This window comes from Gymnodraco acuticeps, unplaced genomic scaffold (assembly GCF_902827175.1).
Source record: "Gymnodraco acuticeps unplaced genomic scaffold, fGymAcu1.1, whole genome shotgun sequence".
Classification (NCBI taxonomy): domain Eukaryota; kingdom Metazoa; phylum Chordata; class Actinopteri; order Perciformes; family Bathydraconidae; genus Gymnodraco; species Gymnodraco acuticeps.
Window position 1 is genome coordinate 20,100 of NW_022992244.1, and position 22,547 is coordinate 42,646.

The 22,547-nt window shown below is 40.5% G+C and overlaps 1 protein-coding gene across 1 annotated transcript; it reads right to left on the reverse strand.

The window, feature by feature from the left end:
- Positions 1-4,718: 4,718 nt before the first annotated feature.
- Positions 4,719-22,290, reverse strand: LOC117539959 (BCL2/adenovirus E1B 19 kDa protein-interacting protein 3-like). The gene is given in 7 exon segments (XM_034206334.1): positions 4,719-6,797; positions 7,643-7,792; positions 8,041-8,144; positions 8,468-8,546; positions 13,851-13,961; positions 13,963-14,083; positions 21,893-22,290. Coding segments are annotated over 7 exon segments (672 nt in total). The 5' UTR covers positions 21,951-22,290; the 3' UTR covers positions 4,719-6,748.
- Positions 22,291-22,547: the final 257 nt, after the last annotated feature.

Consider the following 22,547-nt stretch of genomic DNA (forward strand, 5'->3'; position numbering starts at 1 on the left):
GTGTGTGTGTTCATCTCTACAGGAGAGCCAGACCATTTCCTCTCCCAGTGGTCTGTGTGTGTGTGCGCGTGCGTGTGTGTGTGTGTGTGTGTGTGTGTGTGTGTGTGTGTGTGTGTTCATCTCTACAGGAGAGACAGACAGTCTGATTGCCAAATGTCAAAGGTGGAAAGTGCAACGGGAAAGTGTTGAAGGCGCAGCCACGCCCAAAGGCTATTGTTCCACAACACAAAACACATGTCCCCCTGGTCAGAGACAGAGAGAGACAGACAGGGGGGTAAGGGTAGGGTGGGGTGGGGGGGGGGGCAAGTGTTAAATCATTAGAGAGGAAAGTTGGCAGCGTGCCCGATAAACCGTTGAAAGAGAGGTCTCTGGCCAGGAACACATGTAGGACCTGCAGGGAGATCAGCAGCACTCTCTGCTGGGCTTTTTAGATTAGGTTATAGTTTTCTTGCAAGGCAGTACAGAGCAGTTTCTCAATGTGAATACAGCTAATTAAATATGTGCAGGATTATGCAGGATCCAAACATTTAAGAGATTGAAATGCATCAGCATGCACCATGATGACGAAGCAAATCTTTTGAAAAAGCATGTCAAAACCAAGAAATGTATGGATTTGATGGAATACACAGATATTGATTCACTAATCACTTCAGTCGTCTTCTGGTTATCCTCCCTAAACACTGACGCACATGTTCAGGGTTATAGTGGTTCGGCATCCATACCAAAAAGAAAGGTTTTCAACCCCAAGAAGACTATTTACTTGGTGCAAACAAGTCAAACCTACATTGAACAAATGTAATGTAGGCACTGAACTCACACCACGTATGCCTCTCTCTTAATGAATGTATGGAAGATAAAATATGGAGAAAGTCCCGTGTTTCTTTGACCCAACTATCCACCATGACCTCCTCCATACACAGTGTTTAATGGACTTTGATCCGAACTGTGTTTGTGACCCAGAAAAACAAAGTATTCTGAGATTTTCTTTTGAAATGAATCTCATTTAAAAAGTAGTGTCATTGTATTTGAACACAATTTTCAGGAGACCGAGTCGGGGTAATTCAATCGATTCCTTGGTTGTTATTCAAGCGGTCAGTCGATGTATCGCTTTAGTTCAAACTGAAATACCTCGACAACTGTATCATGGTCCTGGATTGCTAGCAAGTACAGGATTCATCGTCCCAAGAGGGTGAACCCTGCTAACTATGACCATCATTATGACCAAATCCCAATGACATTCCCATAGTAGACACTGAAGGTCTCTACACTATAGCTGCTTGTTCGTGTGAAGCAGCAACGTCACTGTGTCGGCAGTGACTAACAACAAGGCAGCAACATGACACGAAGAACAAGGAGCCCGTATTAATATTAAATCATCCTTTGCCACAGATGTTTGACTGCAAAGGGGATTAAAGGAGTGGTTTGAGTGGCACTTAACCCACACGTGTTCCTTGTACATACAAAAGGAAGTGAGTGCAAGGAGGAAAGACAAACAGGAAACCCGCCTGCCAACAGGAAGACGCTCCGCATGCCTCTGACTTTATAAATAAACATGACTAGAAATGTCTTTTTCTATATTTGATGGCTCCATGTGTTTGCAATTTGACTTTATAATCCACCTTATCCATAACTCATGAACACAGCAGTGTTTTACAGTCATTACAGCTGTCTGTGTTTGCAGATTCCTAGTAATCTGAATTATTTCTGATTTTTGATGGTTCACGTGGCGCCGAGAGCTGCTGCAGTGCTGCATCCTGAGGAGGAGAGGAGGAGAGTCTTCCTCACCGGAGGGATGGAGATGGAGCTGGCCACCACCCTGTAACCCATGGTAACGCCATCAGCTGCAGTGGGAGGAGCCGAGTGTCTCGCTGTGTGTGGATTGGCTGGGAACAGGTGTTCTGAGGTTCCATATAGGGAAGGTGGAGGAGGACTGGAGGAGGACTGGAGGAGGACGCATGGCATTACTCTCATTATTTCTCTCTTATGTGAACTTCTGAAATCTATTGTGTTTAATAGGCTTACTGACACTTCCATTTGGCACATGAACACAGTCACATCAACTTCGATATCTATTCATTTAACATGAAGTAGGGTCCAATCATTTTGTAATTTCATCCATTAAAAATGTCTGATATATTTGACTAAATGTCTTATTTATGATCATCTTTGTTTTTTAGCTTCATGCATTTGTTTTTTATTAAACATATTGTTCTAGTTTCCTTAAACAATTTTGCACTTAGAATTATATTTAATCAAAAGCTCAAAGAAAAGTTTGACATTTTAAAAAATATGACATTTTCTAGTTACACCAGTATGGAGTATGAAAAAAATGTATAGTATAAAATGTATTTAAAGATACTGTAACTAACACATACAAAAACAAATAAAAACTTGACAATGTTTATGTTGTTATTTTGTATTTCTCCATGGTCTGGTTTTTTCCCCACATTACTTTTAATATTCTATTATTGTATGTATTCCTTTATTTTATACTTACAAATGTTTTCATTCTATTAAAACGTTTGTACAGATCAATATGTATCCTAGCTGAATCCAGCAGCATACAGACTGGACACTATTCAACTGTCCAAATGTAAAACCTCAGTACCTTCTTTTAAATGGCATCCTAGTCGTCATGTTCTGACTGCTGATTAGCTGCTTAACATCAATGTGTTTTTATTGCATCCTATTTTTCATGATGCTTTCCGCTCTCCTAAGCTTTTCATCCCGTTCAGCTGCTTCATGTTTTACTTTCTCCGGTTCTAATTTACATGTTGTGTCATTTATTGTTTACTGGCTAATTTCGAATCTGGCCAAAGGACAACAGTTCAAAAATGTGCCTTTTGGCTGACACTGGAACATGTAGTGTCTCGTCGCTAGTGGGATCAATGTTCTCATCTGAAATATCACACACCATTCCTTGACTAACGTACAGGATGTGGCTGCGTTCTCTCTTAGATGTGGAGCACTAGAAGTATATTTCATTCAGAAAGGAAAGCACAAGAACACAAAATGCCTCATTTCCATAAATCCACTTTGGACTTCAGCGAGACATTTTATAATTATTCATTAAGAGAGGGAGAGGTATACGTACAGTATGGAGGAGTGATGTTGAATATCCTTCAGTACAAACAAATCCTAGTGAAGCCGTTGAATGAGTGTGAAGTGAAGACCCGTGATGAAAGTAGAATTAGAGCTTTTTAAAGGTTCATGACCTGAGTACATGTTTGTAGGGTTCATTTTCTGTCCTTTTGAAAGAAAGACAATCAAATATGTTCAAAGTGTAAGGCAAAGTCCTGTCATACTAAAGGCCTAAATGCAAATCTAGAGTTTTAACTAAGTACGTCCACAATAGGCATGTTATAAGGGTCTGTGAAATACATTTAAGTATGGTTTGTGATGCTCTCAAAAAACATATAGACCTGTAATCGTTGCAGCCAAGTAGTAGTAAATATGAGAGCAAAATAAAGTCCATTGTAATCGTTTATAAAGAACATATTTAAGGAAAGAAGAGAACAGTCAGCACTGCAGAGGGTCTGCCACTGGAGTGCAGTGCTTCCCCAGAGAGAGAGAGAGAGAGAGAGAGAGAGAGAGAGAGAGAGAGAGAGAGAGAGAGAGAGAGAGAGAGAGAGAGAGAGAGAGAGAGCGAGACTGTGTGTGGCCCCATTGGCCGGCTGCAAATAGTTAAAGGGATAGTTTCGATGTTTTTCTGCTGCACCCACTAGCTTCCTTTCTAGTCTGTTTCTCCAAACGTACTATGTACTCATCGTCGTCTACTACACTTATTGTATAAGTACCCTCATAAAACCCCACTTAAAAACATCCAGACTCTTTAAAGCCAGCGCTGACACGGTGACTTCCTGAAAGTTGATGAGTTTCTGGTTTCAAGCAGCTCAAACATCCAGGACGAAGTCAGAGGGCTGAGGGTTCTGCGAAGAACAACTCCACACTTGTGTTTGACAGCTGAGACTTCACACAAACAGGTCTGTTACAGCAGGGCCAGTGAGGACACTTTGTATATTAAGAGACGATAAACAAGTGCTGCTTTCATAAATGAATGCAGCTTCTTCTAACCTGAGCTAAGTGTCAAACAGACCTCAAAGGAATTTAAGAACAGTAAAGAAATGTCTTGTGAGATTTTTAAAAAAAAACAATGAATTCAAGAGTTGATTGTACAATTTACACTTAAAATAATGCAGGACATCTTCACATAAGCTGCTCTAAATGTTCAAATGTTAAAGGTTTCTGTCAACCTTAAGAACTTATGTGGCATTATTGATAAGATACGTTTGAGTGTTGGTGGTTTCATATTGAAGTAAATGGAATATTTCACATATTATCTTGCCTGCTGTTTAGAAAACATTTTAATTTATTTTCTGGATTAGGAAACTATTTTTTGGACATTGATCACTTTGGGTTTTTGAAAAATACCTTTTTGAACATGAAAATGAGCAGAATAAAGCCCCTTTAAGACTATCATTCATTTTTATTTAAAATGTCATTAAATTAAGACATTTAAAGCAGGCTTTTGCTGAATTTAGTTTTTTTTGCTTTCACATTTCATCTCACCTACTGATTTAGACACATGGTTAAAACCCTGAATGTGTTACTCATCAGATTAAAGGTATTCAGAAATAGTAGATTTAAATACAAATTGATTTATTAAACAGCAACTCATTCAGGACTGTACAAATGTAAAAAAGGCACACTCAGCGAAATCCTTCATTCAGGTCATCTTTAATGACAAAATGTTTGTTAATTATTCCAATGTGTTGGGAAAAGAAAATCAAAGCAATGCATTATTACAATAATATCTACTGTTAGAGCGTCTCCTTCTGAGGGAAGTCTCTCTCCACACCTTTTCGGTTCCTGTTCACATTACGCCCTGTAGTCAACAACAGGGCTTCCGTTTCCACTCTCTGTGCGTTCACAATCTCTCGGAGAATCAGGGACAAAATCTTAAAAACAAGACAACTCAAATAGGTAGGAAGAATCCAGAAACACTGCTATCAGACACAGGCAGAGAGGTGTGTAGCGACAGTACCTGTGTGGCTGAAATGGGTTCAAAACCCAGTCAATTATTATTGAAAAACTAAAAGGTAAAGTGTACTGGGACCACCCACTGGGTCAGATAGTATTTGCAGTAAAAATAAGTGTTTTTTTTAAATAAATCTATATACCAAACGTAAACGTTCCTATGGTTGTGACGTGCAAACTTATATATGTTCTTCTCGTCGTCTTTTTTTCTTGCTCTGTGAAATGCAGTAATCATAAAATAATATCTCTAAAAGGCAACAAAGCAGGTAGTTTAATTCTCACCTTTAAAACTCATTACGTCATCCTATAGGTCACAACCCTATACAACAAACGTAGAAGAAGAAGAAGAAGAAAAGAAACAGGAAGAAAGACGGCGTCAAAAAGAGTTCCTGAAATACCAGATCTCTAGGAATTGACTTCTGGATGCCAAAAAACACCTTTGTACGTCATGCAGGAATAAAGTTCTCTGCATTTGATTGGATTAGATTATCTAAATGAAATATGATTTGACCCAAGTCTGGCTGTGGGTGGATACTGCAGTGTAGCTAGTGTCTGATATCAAGCTTAAGGCCTTAAAGTAGAGCCAGTCAGGTCAACACTAACCTCCCTTCAGTCCATTAGAAGTTTCTGAACCTCCTCAGCCAATCAAAAGCCTGGAATAAGTGTTAGAAAACAGGACTGGCTACCACCGGAAAAACAGCAGCCTTACCTAACCAATATCTTAGAAGTCAATTAATTCATATTTGACTTTTCTTACGTGAAAAATTCAAAAAATCCTTAAAATACTTGTCAAGAAAGCAGGTTTTGATTGAAAATCTAACGTTTTTGAGCTTTTTTTGGTACCAATTCCTTTTTGATTACTTAAAAATCCACCTAAATATGGACTAACAGGAAGTGGAGCAGCTCTACGATATGTTGCAGACAAACCAGGAATCTAACTGGAAGAAAAACTACCCGGCAACAAAACTCTGCCAGTGTCTGCGTGCACACCTACACCCTGTTCTCCAGTTATCGTCGCTTTGCAAACTGTTCATTCAGCTGCAGGTCCTTTCCAGTTTCCATCAAAGAAAAACAAAAAGGTCACAAATCTCTCTCGTCTAGACTTCCCCAGTGCAATTCCCGAGCGCTTGAGGTTCAGCTTGGCCACTATGGTAACTCCTTCCATCATTACACCTTCTCATGAAACCACCTGTTGTAGAGTAAGTTAAAAAACAACAACAACAAAAACGAAATCTAAAGAAAATCAGCAAAATGGCTACTTTCAAAAAGGCATTTTTTTTAGCTCGCCCTTTTGAGATTGAGCGTCGGGAGACTCATGGAGGTGGTGGCACAATATGTGGTCACATGATCAATTTGGGGGGGTTTGTAGAAGAGTTTGGTTTGATGCTGCGACCCCCTCCCCCCCCCCCCCCCCCCCCCCCGTTATAAACCCAGTCGCGGGGAAAAGGGAAAATTCTTTTTTGAAAAGCTAACACAAATGAGTGAAAGATATAAGGCATGGGAAAAGGGGGGGTTTCTGCAGATAGTAAGAGAACAAAAGGAAGGGGGGGGGAAAGGCAGATGCATTTCTCCTGAGAACACATCTCAGGGACGGGGGGGGGGGGGAGCAGGCGGGACAGAGGTGAGAAGAGACGGGACGTTCTTCTCACGACAGCAACACTTTCTGAAATATCTCATGGCCGCTCCTCAGGCACTAAACTTCTGTCCCTCCTCAGAAGGAGCTGGTGGGGGGGGTGATCAGCTTCTTCCCGATGTAGACCCTGAGGAGGGGGGGGGGGAGAGGAGTTTAAACCCTTGACAAGTTCCCATCCATTTTAAGCACAAATGTTGAGTATATTTTCATAAAATGATCAATAGAAATTCAAATCAATATGCTGTTATGTATATTTTATGAGGCCACTGAGCGTGCCACTTAATTATTGCAAAAGCGGGCACAACAAGACAGCATCCGTTTTTTTTAAAAGGGTGGAAAACGTAATGAAAAATATGACACTTATGTTTGTTAGATCTAACTTTTACATTTGATTTGTAATCATCAGGATAAAGATGAATGCTATTCCCATACAAGGAATTTGACTTGGTTTTTTGTGCATACAATAAAACACATCCGATATCAGATATTTAACTTTATATAACTTTGATTTGCTTTAAAAAGGTCCAGCATACTCCTTTCTAAATCACATGAGGTGCCTTTTTAATACTAGTTTGGTATAGGAAGGAGGATTATGACAGATATCCATTATCCTAAGCATCATTATGAACAGTTCATAGAGAAGCACCGCAGCTGATATGTAACAGAATAGATTGGCCAACAGAGACGTTGTGAGGATGACAGGTTAGTTGATGACTCTCATTGAGCGTCTCGTAGGAGGAGAGCCTGAAGGCATCGCTGCTGGGACATTGTCTGATTTAGGGTGATCATAACATGTGTAATCTGGAGCAGGAAGGCCTGATGGGAGAGTCAGAGCTCACTGTGAGACAGCAGGTGCTCTGACACTTCACACACAGATAAACAGCTCCCCCTACTGGTGATTTATACCACTGAATATGGGGGAAAAGTGTGTGTGTGTGTGTGTGTGTGTGTGTGTGTGTGTGTGTCTCTCACCCCAGCCCCAGAGCGAGGATGTGTGATAGCAGCAGCGAGGGGATGAAGACTTTCAGGAAGTCTGCGGAGAACATTCCTCCTTTCTTCATGGCCCCCGTCTTCCTCATGCTGAGAGTTACGGAGCGCCGAGGGTGACGGAAATGAAACTCCCTGCAAACACCACAGTCGCTTTAGACACAGCGCTGAGGATTCTGGGAAAATGCTAAACTTTCAGTTAACAATCAACTCTTGACACGTCGTCAGCATCAGAGGTTTATTCACAGCCTCTGACAGCTGCTGTTTTATCTGTGCTTCAGACCGTCTTAATCGCTGTAACGACTAACCGCCTCCTCTGGACAAACAGGCAGCTGTGTGTGTTCAGTTGCCATGGAAACATCAGTTGCAGAGTAGAGACTTACTTGGGGGGAATGTTTTCCGGTCGACTGGACCAATCAGCGACCCAGTCTGCGTCCTTCATCAGGATGTCCAGGTCCCTCTCCTTCTCCAGGGGGTCCTCTTCTGACTGAACACACACACACACACACACACACACACACACACACACACACACACAGACACACACACACACACACACACACACACACACACACACACACTTATTAAAATACAAATATGGCATGTTGTGTATATTTATGCATGTTTTAAGTCCAGTAATGGTGACAACACTGACAACACTGTAGAAAGGAAAGCAGGAATCCACTTTGGGAGCGGCAGCTATCTCCATGGAAACTTATGGCAGACAGCTTGTGCACCTCAGGGCCGGTGGTTGATGTTGCCATGACAACAGACTGATGGAAGAACCTGAGGAAGGGAAGGAGCTCTTACCAGGCTGTCTCTTCTGCCGCTCACGTCCACGTCAAAGATGATCTGTCCGTCATCCTGAGGACTGTGGGGCCGCGGGGGGCTGCGGAAAAACACAGATCAGAGAATTAGTTAAAGGTGAGCTCAGTACTCCTTGAGGTGGGAGTCAATCAGAACCAGAACACTTCATTTATCCCGTGGAAATTGGGTCTGGTGACGGTTGGTCCACTTTAGGATGAAATATGAGAAATTAAAAAAATGTAAGAACACATACAAATATAAGATAAACTTAAAAAGTGTTGTAGCTGCCCCTTCAAGGTTAGTTAGTTCGTTATTTGTATAGCACATTTTAGACACAGAGGCAATTCAAAGTGCTTCACATAGGCATTCAACGCATAGTAATTAAAAACAAAACAAACACACAATCAAAAATGAAAGAAAGTGACGGGGATGTGATTGTTATCAATGTAATGTATTCCAATGACTCTTGATGAAGTCAACTTCTCCTCTCAATACAGAAAAAGTGATCAAATTCATAGTTACATATCAGTTTCAGCTTGACATCACAACTCCCTGATTAGAAGGACAGTGTGTGATGTGTTACACAGCATTAAGTCCTGCTGCTCCTGCACTCTCGGGTGATTGTGTTTCATGGCAGGACATTTCCCTAAATCAATCTGTGTAATGTCACACCCTGTTGTGTTCAAATTGTGCCACGCTGATGTTTGTGTCGCAGCTTGTTCCAGAGCAGCGTGTGGACACAGCGTTCCCCTCTCAAACATCCTCAGGTGACTCACTGGCAGCTGCCTCTGATAAGCTCCTTTTATCGCAGGAAGATAACACACAGGCTCTGGGATGTGGCCGGGGGTCGAAGGGTCAGGATGTTTCTAACGTGCCTTAGAAAATGGGAGGCATGCTGCATGAAGGCGAGCGGGTTTTTAATTTGAGAAGTTGAATCAACTCTTAGGCAGCTGTCAAAGCTGACTCGATGATTGGATGATTTACAACTGGAATATTAATGAAAGTTAGGGGGTTTCAAAGCGACCAATATTATATGTCTCTCTGTTTCAATTTCCCAGTAGTGGAGGCACCCCTTTTTTGTACTTTAACTATATTTTATTGAATGTTAAGCTACTTTACACTTCTACTCCATGACATTTTAGAAGCCAATATTGTCCCTTTTACTCCTTTATACTTATTTGATAGCTTTAGGTACTGATTGAAATTATTAGCTAATAGAGAATACAAATATAAATCAACAAAAAAAAGAAACGTTGACATAAAATGTTACATTCAAATATCCTGGAGCAGAGTATAAAGTCATTAAAATTAGCCTAAGCTGTAGATAGACTGAGATAGACACATTAATAACCATAATCTAGTAATTATATACAAATCTGAAATAGACCATTATGTTTAAGGACTACTCCTAGTTTACTTTTGGTAGTTAAAAAAAGGGTTTGAATGCAGGAATGATAATTGTAAGACAGCATTTGTACAATTTTGTGTAAGTATAAGTACAGTTTAATAAGTCTTGAGTACTTCTTCCAACACTGCACTTTTCACAGGAACAGATGAACAGACATACGGGGGGAAATGGTGAAAGCATCTGATCAACAAGTTATATTTCATTAGCTGCTGTTTTTATTTTAAGTATCCATTTAATTGCATCCAATTTTTCACAATAAAAGACCTGTTGTAAAAGAACCAGATTGGATCAATTTGAATAGCCTTGGATTTTACTTTCCTTCACACACACACAAACTCTGCTCTGTTTCCCGCTGAAAGAAGACACTGAAGTTCAAAGAAAGAAGGAACGTTTTTATATTGAATGCAGGGTAATAATCTCACAGCGTGGAAGTGATTTTATTTTGGCTTTAGGTTCAGATGTAACTGTTGAAGGAGTGATGAGGGACAGGAAGCAGCTCCACCACGTGCCCCAGATCTTCGGCCCCTATGAACACAGAGTCTTATAACCCCACAACTCATGACTTTCTTCAAATTCCTCAAGCATGAGCAAATTCCTGTGCTCTCATCCACATTCAATAACAAGAAGATAAGGAAGTAGTAAAGCCTGTTTTTCACGAGTATAGCCGTTAAAGAAAGAATATTATACTATATTGACTTTTAATTAACACAAGTACTTTTGTTCTACCATAGTTATGCAGTTTAGGGTTTTTTAATTGAATACATTTGTTTTATTATTACAGGGTATATGCAGGAATCCTGAAGTCAAATGTTAAACCTTTTAAGACCTTTTTTAAGACCCTTTCCATACATTTTAAGACCTCATCGCCACTTTGAGTTTTAACCGGTTACCTTGGCGACACACTTTACCTCACACATTTACTATATACAGTATTGATTGTCCTTCCTCCTTATCTTCCAACCATTTGGACGCAAACTTGCATTTCCCCATAACGATGTTGTTTAACAACCGGCGTAAACGGACCTTTGCGCGCTATCAAGCAGTGAGCGTGCGATGTCCTGTTCAGATGACGTCAAACCCAACGGGATGCCATAAATAAACTACACAGAATCACACTGCACACCTACGCAATGATTACATTCAGGCAGACTGTAGAACACAACCTCTCTGGACAATTTATATACTTATTGAAAACAAGCTACAAAACGTAATACCTTGGAAAATGCCGTTTAATACTTTTAAATACTTTTTAATAGCCTTAATTTTTGCTAAATTGATTTATCAACAGCACCTCTTTTCACCCTCTGTCTGAAACCAGAGCCCAGTCTGCTCTGATTGGTCCACTGACTGGCCGGCTCTGTTGTGATTGGTCAACCACTTGGAGATGTAGCCTATCCTTTACAATGTGTTGGAGCCCTAGACAATAGAGGCGCGAGTGTTACATAGTGATGTCACTATGTTACGGGAGTAAACAAATGAGTCCAATGCAGTGTAACATCTGTATTGTTCCCCTCTAATGGCGCTTTTCCACTGCAGGGCCTCGCTCGGCTTAGTACGGTATGGATAGGCCTCGTTAGGCCTCGTTAGGCCAGGCTCACTTTATGCTGCGTTTCCATTACAGTTTAGGAACTGGGGTAGTATCTATAGCAGGGGTGCCCAACCAGTCGATCGCGATCAACCGGTCGATCGCGGGGAGATTCCCAGTCGATCGCGAGATGTGTCTAAAAATAGAACAACAATATTCAGTTTTATCGTTAACGTCCTATAACATAATCTTCCTGTGCCAGAATAATGCACTTGAACGCATTAAAGCTTTGTGATTGGCCAGCGTGACCCCATGTGTCGGGGCGTGGCTAGTGGGCAGTGCACTAGTTCGCTGACATTGTCCGTGTCAACAGGAGTGACAGTCCGCACACACACAAGACATGTGTGGCAGAATCAAGAAAGCCCAAAATATATAATTTTCACTCCGAGTGGGAGGATGATTATTTTTGTATCTATTCCAATTCAAAGTCCATCTGTCTCATCTGCAATGCGAGCGTGGCTTTATCGAAGAAGGGTAATTTAGGAGCGGCATTTCAAAACAGTGCACAAACGCTACGAGACGGAATTCCCTCCTAATTCTGCCCTACGCTCCAAAAGGGGAGGGGCCTGAAAGGACAGCTAAATGCACAGCAGTCCATTTTCACCAGGCCCAACAACAAGAGCAAGGCTGCTACCAGAGCATCTTATCGTGTCAGTCACGTTCTTGCAAAACACATGAAGTCTTTCAAAGACGGCGAAGTTGTGAAAGAAGCTTTCCTGGAGGCTGCGACGCGCTTTTGGGGGACAGTAAAAAACAGTAGCATTTCAACAGGTTTTTGATATAATAAAAACTCAAGTTAGATACCGTTATTAATCAGCTGTAAGTTTTAGTTTGTTTGAACTTATTCATTATAATTATTGTACAAAATGGTATAAGAATGCAAACTTAAATTGATTATAGTCTATTATCAATTCAGGTTAAGAAACGAGTGTTGCTTGCATCCTATTTTAAAGGCATTTATTTTTATACTCTACTAAAATGCAACAAAAAAAGGGTTTGATTTGATTAATTTTGTCTTTTTTATTGCACTTTGGCAGCAGATTCCTGTGTAGCTTCAGATCTGAGTTGTCTTATTAGTAAGCCTAATTTATACTTTTGTAGCAACACTATTTTTATATAATGGCAAAGAAAGAGTTCAGAGTCTTTTCTTTTTTTCCTGTGTCATATGTGGCAGCACTGTTCAATGTTTCTTGAAAACATCACCCACTGTAGTGACGTGTGAATAAACTCCAACTCTGTATCAACAACACTGTTGTGTAACTTCAGTTAAATACTTGTATGTGTGTAGATTAGAAAGAGGTAAGATAAAGCATCTGCAGTATTTTATGAAGTATTAATCGTACAAAGGTCAGTTTTATACAAGTAGAAGTGTGTATTTACCTGGTAGTAGGCTGTCAGTAATGGCTACGCCTCTCTATTTGGACTGGTAGATCTTGGCAGACTGGCAACTTTAAAAGTAGCTCTCGGTTCAAAAAAAGTTGGGCACCCCTGATCTATAGTAACGTGGTGTAGGCGTGTCTGTGTCATGGCGAATACAGTCGCTGGTTTATTTATGTCTGTTTAGGCCGTTGTTGTGAGTGTGGACGGTCGGAGCATATACTGCGTTAGCTTAGCCGATCTCCGTTCAGAAAACACGCATTTTAAAAGGTTTTTCGCCTGCCGTCTGTCTGCAGACTTGTCAAAGCATTAATTCATGGTTTTTACTAACCGGTATCAGTATGTTGTTACTTCGGCATCATTTTGAAACCATCCATCCATCCATCTTCTTCCGCTTATCCGTGGTCGGGTCGCGGGGGTAGCAGTTCCAGCAGAGAGCCCCAAACTTTCTTTTCCCTGGCGACATCAACCAGCTCTGACTGGGGGATCCCAAGGCGCTCCCAGGCCAGCGAAGAGATATAATCCCTCCACCTGGTCCTAGGTCTACCCCTTGGTCTCTTCCCAGCTGGACGTGCCTGGAACACCTCCCTAGGGAGGCGCCCAGGTGGCATCCTAACTAGGTGCCCGAACCACCTCAACTGGCTCCTTTCGACGCGAAGGAGGAGCGGCTCAACTCCGAGTCCCTCCCTGATGACCGAACTTCTCACCTTATCCCTAAGGGAGACACCAGCCACCCTGCGGAGAAAACCCATCTCGGCCGCTTGTATCCGCTTGTATCATTTTGAAACGTGTATTACAATTAAATCACGGTCAAATATGTTCATTTTGTTGTTTGCCAGCGATTCTCTCACTAGTTTAGCATACTCAGCCCGGTTGTTGGCCCGGAAAGAACCTCGATTTTGGAGAGCCAGAAAACTGTGAAAAAGTACCCGCTAGCCGGAACTACGCCTAGTGGAAATGCAACCGGGCACGGCACGCTTAAACCGCGCTGTACTGGAAATGCGCCATAACACTACCTGTCGCAGGAGGAGTTGCTGCGGCTGGACTCGTGCTGGGCGTCCAGCAGGATCTTCTCCATGTCTCCCTTGTGGATGGAGGACGAGGATGGGACGTGCTCCAGCCCCCCCCACCATGGCCTCCTCTTCCTCCACCTCAGGGGATGGCAGCAGGCTGGGAGCTGCGATGTCTGGGGACGAGGGCTGGGGGGCCCCCGCTGAGCCTCTGTTCATCTCCAACTCCACCCAGGACCCTGAGGAGAGAGTCAGACACAGTTTTTATCCCACCTCTGTCAGTGCTGCAAATGTTTCATATTTTTCTTATTAATAAAAAAATTTAAACACTAAATTAATTACATTCCTGGATTGTTTTCTCTTTTTTTCTATTTTGGGAGAGAACCATTATTAAATAAAGTAACACCTAAATGTGTACTTGCAAAAATCTTACAAAAGTACTGCTTCATCTGAAAATGAAATGAAACTGCAAGACTTTGTGACTGTGCGTATATAAATAAACATTAGTCACATGCCCGGATCCAAGTGTCAGGGTCAGCTCATAAGAAGGATCTAGCGTGAAGTCGTGTCAATAAACGAATACGCCAATTTCCTGCTCAGAGCATCAGATGCCCAGAGGAGCCGGATATTTACTGACATTGGCCACGAATCACAAGAAAGCAAGTTGGAAGCATCGTTTAACTGCGTCCTTTCTCACTGTGGTGTATCGTATCGTGTACGTCAGAAGATTTGACAAATAAATTCAAGCATGCAAGCAAGAAGGTTCTAAACATTGTTTTCAAACAATATATTTTGGACTTTGATTTTCATCCTTTTCCTTTAAATTCTTATGTTTACAACAATATTTGTATTTTATTGTATATTTTCGTGACAGATTCTTACTTTATGTTTGTTACGGAGATGATGGAGTACATTATATATACATTATAAATATATTAGATACGTCGGAGCTTTGTAAAAACAAAGCTGTCTGACGGCATTTTTTCTGGAGTAATTATACAGTTTTTGACAAACAAACGTTTTGTTTTCTGGCATTACTTTTACATTTTACAGGGAAAATCTATTTCTTGGTATGAGGAAGCACGCCAAAAGTAAGAGGGAGCAGCGTCCCTGTTTCCCGGTTTAGACACAACCCCGGTGCCAAAAACCCTTAATGTGTATTTTCTCCTTAATGTACCACTTGAATCTCTTCTTGAAACCCCCCCGGCTCTGTAATTCATTTATTCGTTACCTACATTGTCTCTGAATATAGCAGTGAGAGAACACATCGTTTTAGTCAGAACCATGAGAGAGATGTTTCCAGCAGACGTTTGTTTTTCCATAACAAGGCAAACAAAGAAGTAACCAGATTAAAGGTGGCTATTTTTAGACATTTGTAGTGTCCTAGTAAGCCACCACACACAAAGGAGGAGACACTAACACACCTCAATGGATATGCAAACATAATAAATGATATAATTGCACCGACTATGACATGTCACAGTATATATCAGCACTTCCTCTTAGTGAAGCAAAAAGGCTTTTCAGAAGTAGCAGTAAAATATTGGACATAACATTGTTTGTTTTTTAACAGCCAGGAGTAGTAAAGTAAGTCTCTTAAGCCAACGAGAAATAGGGGGATCAGAAAGAGACCAAATATGTCAAAATGATTTCCTGGTCCTAAGCTGAGAACGAGGCAGACATCCTGATCCTGTCAGTGAGACGAGTTCAAGAGTAAATCTCTTTCTGTGTGTGTGTGTGACTGTGTGACTGTGTGTGTGCGTGCGTGTGTGTGTGTGTGTGTGTGTGTGTGTGTGTGTGTGTACTGTATGAGGAGTGTTGTAGACCTCGACTGTGATATATGACGCCCGGCCTGCTGGTACGTGAGCTCCAGCCTGGAGGGGCCGGCACGTCAGAGGGGGCTTAACACACTTTGGAAACCGGGAGAAAGGTTCCTAAGATTCCTTTTTGTGCAGCTTTTAAAGACACTTTCTCCTCATTACATGACATGTCACTTGTTAGACGCTTTTATCCAAAGCAACTTACATACTCAATGCTGTGGGCAATCCCCACAGGAGCAATTTGGGGTGAAGGGTCTTCAGGGACACAACGACATGCTGACTGCAGTGGGGTTTGAACCTGATCCGAACACCAATGCACTAATCCACTACGCCACACCCCTCCTATGTGCACACTTTTACTTTCCCTTTATATTTGTTAAATACTATCTTTATTATTATTTTATATTTCATTTTAACTTCTTATGTTTATCTATCCTAATAAAATGTCATCAGATCTTTTTTTACTCAATTTACTTTAACGTATTATGTTTATATAAATATTTGTACAAACATTTTGTTTCACAATTTAGCTATATCATCTTATTTGTTTAAATATGATTTTTTCTATTTTATTTTACTTTGAATTGCACATTTTTCATTTAATTGATTATGCTTATATAAATATTGGACATGTTCCTTCCCTTATGTTTATTTAAATATGATTTTTTATTTTATTTCAGTTTATCTGTCTATGTGATACTTTACTTCTTATGTTTATAGAAATATTCTCTTGTTTTTTTTAATTTAATTTAATTCTAAAATGAAGAAAATAAACCCAATTTCCATGAGGATAAATAAGATATTCTGATTTCCTCACTCAAATAAAGATCAAGGCCTTCTTTCAGATGACAGTAAACACCGTGTTAACAGGGGATTTCAGTGGACTACATTTCAACATTTCAGGCATTAGGCCAGTTATACCCGCTACCTTAATGTCCAACCCCCCCCCTGGAACTGACCCTGACTCAGCACTTGCTCTCACTGCGGATTACACATCACCGGACAGCGAGCCAAGCTGCCGGCGACAGCCCATTGTCCGCGCTCCAGGGACTAAAACCACACGGCCATGAGCGAAAGCTTCAGAATATTCTGGTTACAGAGCAGCCGTCAGCTGTTGGCCGGGTTTAAAAGGGGGCAGACGGGGTGAGACCTCTTTGAGTTACTGATTGTGAGGCTCGGACGGGGGGGTGGAGGGTCAGAGGATGCCTGAAGATCCCAGGAATGAAATTAAAATGTAGTGTGAGAGCTCCAGGAAACGCCAGAAATAACATAAGTCTCAGATAACACAGAGCACACTGCTGGCTCTGAATCGAATCACTGCAAGGTCTTATTGTCCCTAAACAGGTTCTGTTACAGTCTCATATCTGGTGCAACAATGCCATCCAAAAAATGTTCATAATATTGCAGACATGATATCAGATCGTTATTAAGATGAGAGATTTCAATATTGACTGGAATATGTTGCACTGTGCCCTTAAAAACAAGCTGCAGACAATAATTAATACATGTAACTTGGTACAAATGGTGACTAAACTAGGATATTATGCATAAAGAAAGAAGGGTCAAAAAGTACAACTTGTATTGATCATATATTTACTAATTTTAGCCATGTATGTTCTCAGGCAATATCAATTCCAGTAGGGTGTTCTGATCATAATTAATAATTATCGTGAGAAAGACAAAGGTCCCAAAAGTAATTGTGAGGAGATCAATGAAATATTTTAGTGAAGAGTCATTTATACAGGATGTTCAAAAGATATGTTGGAAACATGTGTTTGAGAAAGTCGATCCAGATGATGCTCTTGATGTCTTTAATTTGTTATTCATGCAGGTGATTGATAAACATGCTCCACTTAGAAAACAGACTGTAAGGAACTTTAGAGCACCCTGGTTAGATGAGGAATTAAGGGATCTAATGAAACAAAGAGATGATGCCGAAAACGTAGCTCTCTCGTCAAGTTATGAGTCAGATGGGCAAGTGTATAGAAGGTTAAGGAATTATGTTACAGCATTAAATAAAAAGAAAAACAGTTGTATTATGGAAATAAAATTAAAGAGATAAAGGATGACAAGAAAAAACTGTGGAGTTTAGTGAATGGCATGATGGGCCGAAAGCCGAAATCCACCTCAACATATCTTGAGGTCGATGGGACATTTTTGACAAAACCAGTACAAATTGCTAATCATCTGAATGATTATTTTCTTGATAAAGTAAAACATTTTAGGAGAAATATGAATCAAACTATAAATAGTAACTCCACATTTCTAATAAAGGATTTAATTAAGAAAAATAAGAAGTGTACATTTAAAATAGAAAAAGTGACAATTACAGATGTTGAATGTCTACTAGGTAAATGTAATGATAAGCCACCAGGAGTGGATCATTTAGTTGGTACATTTCTTAGATATGTTGCTAATTTTGTTGCAGAGCCTATCTGTCATATTATAAATGTGAGTATTGATAAATGTATTTGCACACAGGCATGGAAAATAGCAAAAATTATTCCACTTGCAAAAAATCCAGCTGGACCATTTTCTGGTACAGCCGTCCAATAAGTTTATTACCAGCGTTAGCACAGATAATGGAGAGAATATTTTTCAATCAAATACAAAAATACTTTGAAGGTAACAAACTTAATACTGTGTATCAACATGCTTACAGACCTGGCCATTCCACATGCACCGCTTTAACACAAATGACAGATGACTGGAAGGGCGAACTATATCATAGGAAGTTAGTGGGTGCAGTACTACTTGGTTTTAGTTCTGCTTTTGATGTCATTGATCATTCTTTGTTGTTACACAAGCTGGAACAATATGGTTTTCATTTTGAAACGCTGAAGTGGTTAGAAAGTTACCTGACAAATCGAAGTCAAACTGTTTTTTTTTAATGGAAGTCTCTCAAAGTTGAAAACAGTCACTTGTGGAGTACCTCAGGGTAGTTGTTTGGGACCACTTTTATTTTCTATTTTTACAAATGACCTACCATTAGTGTTAGAAAAAGCTAAAATTGTAATGTATGCAGATGACTCAACAATATATTATGCAGCATCAACTACAAGAGAGTTGACAAATGTTATGAATAAAGATCTACTACTGATATCAGAGTGGGTCATAAATAATAAGTTGGTACTTAATGCGGGAAAAACAAAATCGTTATTAATAGGATCAAATCATCAGTTAAAAGGTGAACCAAAATTGCAACTACATTTAAACCATATTGAAATTGAACAGGTCAAGGAGACAAAATTGCTAGGTATAACCCTGGATCATAACTGATCTTGGTCTAAACAAATTGATAATGTTGTATGTAAAATGGGAAGGGGTGTGTCACTTGTAGAAATAATTGTTATGGATGTCAGTAGACAAGTTTTGGATGCTTTGGTTCTGTCGCAGCTTGATTATTGTTTGGTTATATGGTCTAGTGCTGCTGAAAAAGATTTAAACAAACTACAAGTAGCACAAAATAAGGCAGCACGATGTGCACTGCAGTGCTCCTACAGAACCAGAGTCTGAAATGCTGGAGACACTGAAATGGTTAACTGTCAGACAGAGGTCAACTTATATTTTATTACATTTTGTTAGAAATATTACAGTGACTCACTCACCAGATATATTATCACAAAGGTTTATAGCACAATATGCACAACATAACTATCAAACACGACATACAATAGAAGGAAGGTTTGTATTACCCAAATCTAAATCAAATATGGGACAGAGAACAGTTCAGAGCCATGATCAGCTGGAACTCTTTACCGGTCCACATCATTCAGGAACATTCTCAAGTACATTTCAAAAGGTTGCTAAAAAAATATTTAAGTATTATAAAGTACATTTGAACTGTGCCTGTGGCTATGTATGCATATATTATTATGTACACTTATTTGTATTTACTTTTGTTTGGCCTTAGGATGGCGATAATTGGATGACCATTTTAGTTTTCACTTCATACAGCACTGTAAATTGCATGAAATGATGAGCTATTTTGTTTTGTTTTAATGTTGTATGTATGTTTATGTATGTTTTGAATATGTGAAGACCCCAGGAAGAATAGCCAATGCTCATGCTAGTGCTAATGGGGATCCTAATAAAGACATAAAGACATATTACAAGTATATCAATGCCAGAACAATTCACTATAATAATATTATTAAAAAAATATTTAGACGTTCATCTTCATATCATCTTTAACTTTGTTTATTGTGCGTGTTGTCACTTTTTAGCAGAAGAGTCACACATAACATGAGTGAAGAATGTATGGTTAACATGCAATGTTCAGAACTCCAGGACGAACGCCAGGCTTCTCACCCGCACTAAGCCATGGCAACATATCACCCCCACCCTCATCCACCTCCACTGGCTGCCGGTCAAGTCCCGGATTCACTACAAAACACTCGTCCTCACGTACAAGTCCCTCCATACCCTCGCCCCCCAGTACCTAACAGACCTCCTACATCCCTACACCACCCCTTCTCGGAGTCTGCGGTCCTCAGACACGGGCCTGCTCTCCATCCCCCACTCTCGCCTTCGTACTGTGGGTGACAGGGCGTTCAGTGTTGCGGCCCCCACCCTCTGGAATGAACTTCCTCCCGATATCCGGAACGCTGCCTCACTGGACATCTTCAAATCCTCCCTAAAAACGCACCTGTTCACCATGGCCTTCGGACCTAGTCCTTTCCTGGTCCCCTGTCTTCCTTTATTTTATTTTATTTGTTCTTGTTTTGTTCGCTCCTCATTGTCTGTTTTGTTTTGTCTGTCCACCATGTACAGCGACCTTGGGTCCCGTGAAAGGCACTTTATAAATTCCATTTATTATAATTATTGTTATTATTATTAATGGAGTATTTTCACAATACTATCATATGTCTATTATTAAGATATACATTTTTAAAATAACACATTATCCTCAGTACCGACATATTGCTGCACTCCTAAGTTATTATAAGTTATTCTGTCACAGTCAGATGTAGTATACGTCTTTTAATCAAATGTCAAAGTAAGTTAATCAACAATAGTGCTGGGTAAATGTTGTGATAGCAAGGGATTATGGAGCCCTAGACCACAATAAATATGTCTGAACATTGTGTAATATTTGCAGGATTTGTCCAGTCCTTTTACTTTAATTGGCATAAAACGCAGACAAAGTATTTAATTATAACTAAAGTCGAAGTCGTCTAAAAAGTCTGCAAACCAAAGTTAAACATAATAATAAAAAAAACCTTCCATCTCGTCCAACAACAACTTTCCATCACTGGCTATCCAATCCTATGAAAATAATAACTTGTCTGTGTCTCTTGAAATACATAAAGTGGCTGGAAAAGTTTGAGTCCTGCCCATTACAGTGTGGCTCTGAATCAAGCAGCCTCCATGTTCCCACAGTGCAGTGCTGTAACACTTTCCCTTCCTGTCCTCACGTCCAAAACGTCTGTCCTCTTGTCACTGTGGCCATAAATAGCATGCCAAGTCCCCCCCCCCCCCCCCATAGTGTGGTAAAACTTTAACCATGGCAGCTCTCAAAGCAACGTTAAGCCCCTGAGTCAGTGCGACAGGCTCATAAACATGCCTTTGTTTACGTCTCTAATGGCTTATGCAAGCCTAGTTCGTGGATGTATCTGATCCCAACAACTGTTCAGGTGAGACATTTCCATACACTTGGAAAAGATGAAGTGAACGCATTTTTGTTATTTGACAAATGGAAATGTATGTAGAAATTGATAAAGAAATCCCTTATTACAGTTTTTTCAAATAAGATGTCCAAACGAGTAACTTTCACGCAGATATGTGTTGCTTCTAACGATATTACGGACTGTAAAGGACAGCCACTTCGTGTAAATGGTCACTCTTAATGTATGTCCGTCCCAGTTTGTGCCTGTTCCATCCATGGTTCTGACTTCTTCCATCTCGCCTTGTTGACAAAGCTTAAACCCGCCTCCAGCCTTCCGAGTGAATCGCTGATTGGCTTAGCAACACATCAGTCAAGCGTGTCTCAACGCTATTGGTTCCCCCACTGTCAATAAACACACTGAACATTGCGTTCCCACGTCTCCACTTCAATGTACCCGAAGAAGAAAAAAGGATAAACGGGCAGAATAAACTATCTTTAACGATTAAAAACTTTCAACAAACGTATTATAAACACACAGTAGTTTATATTGACTCGTTATTTGTAGAGTAAACACACTGACAGGCGGTTACAGTCCAGTAATTTGGTAACATTTTGCTCACCGTTTAGCCCGGAGTCTCCGTTCTTGTATGCAGAAGTAGCGTTAGCAGCGTCTGACATGGTGCCTAGCGAGCAGGGCGAGATTCATACAAATGTTGAAGTCAGTGCTTCAACGTGCACCGTCTTATCTGCACACACTCACATGCGATAGTATATTTAAACCAAGTGGTCTATTCCGTTTTTCAGAGCGCAGCTAGCTAAGCTAACGCACCGCCGCTGTTTGTTTTGTCGCCCGTGCGCTGTACTAGAGGCAGCAGCAGCCGCGCGAGCCGCTCGGTCAGACCCTTCCCGGAGCTGGGTGATGACGTCACGCTTATAACAAAAGAGGCAGCGAGGAGTGGAATTACATAAAGACGAGCAGGAACAACACACCCGATACACGGCATGCATGAGCTATAAGTATCGATAACTGAGCGGAAAATACATTTCAAACACGACATGTGGTGATAGATGTGTTCCGGTGCAGGTGGTGTGCACCCACGTACAAAACACATGCCAATCTGGACACCACATCAGCTGATTGCAGTGAATCTTCAATGGTTGGGTGTCTTTATTATGTCTATCACTCAGATCAGTGACACCTAGAATGCAAGGGGCTCCACATTTGCAATGATTTATAACCAGCAGAAACAAAAATAGAGAATCACTACACAGCAG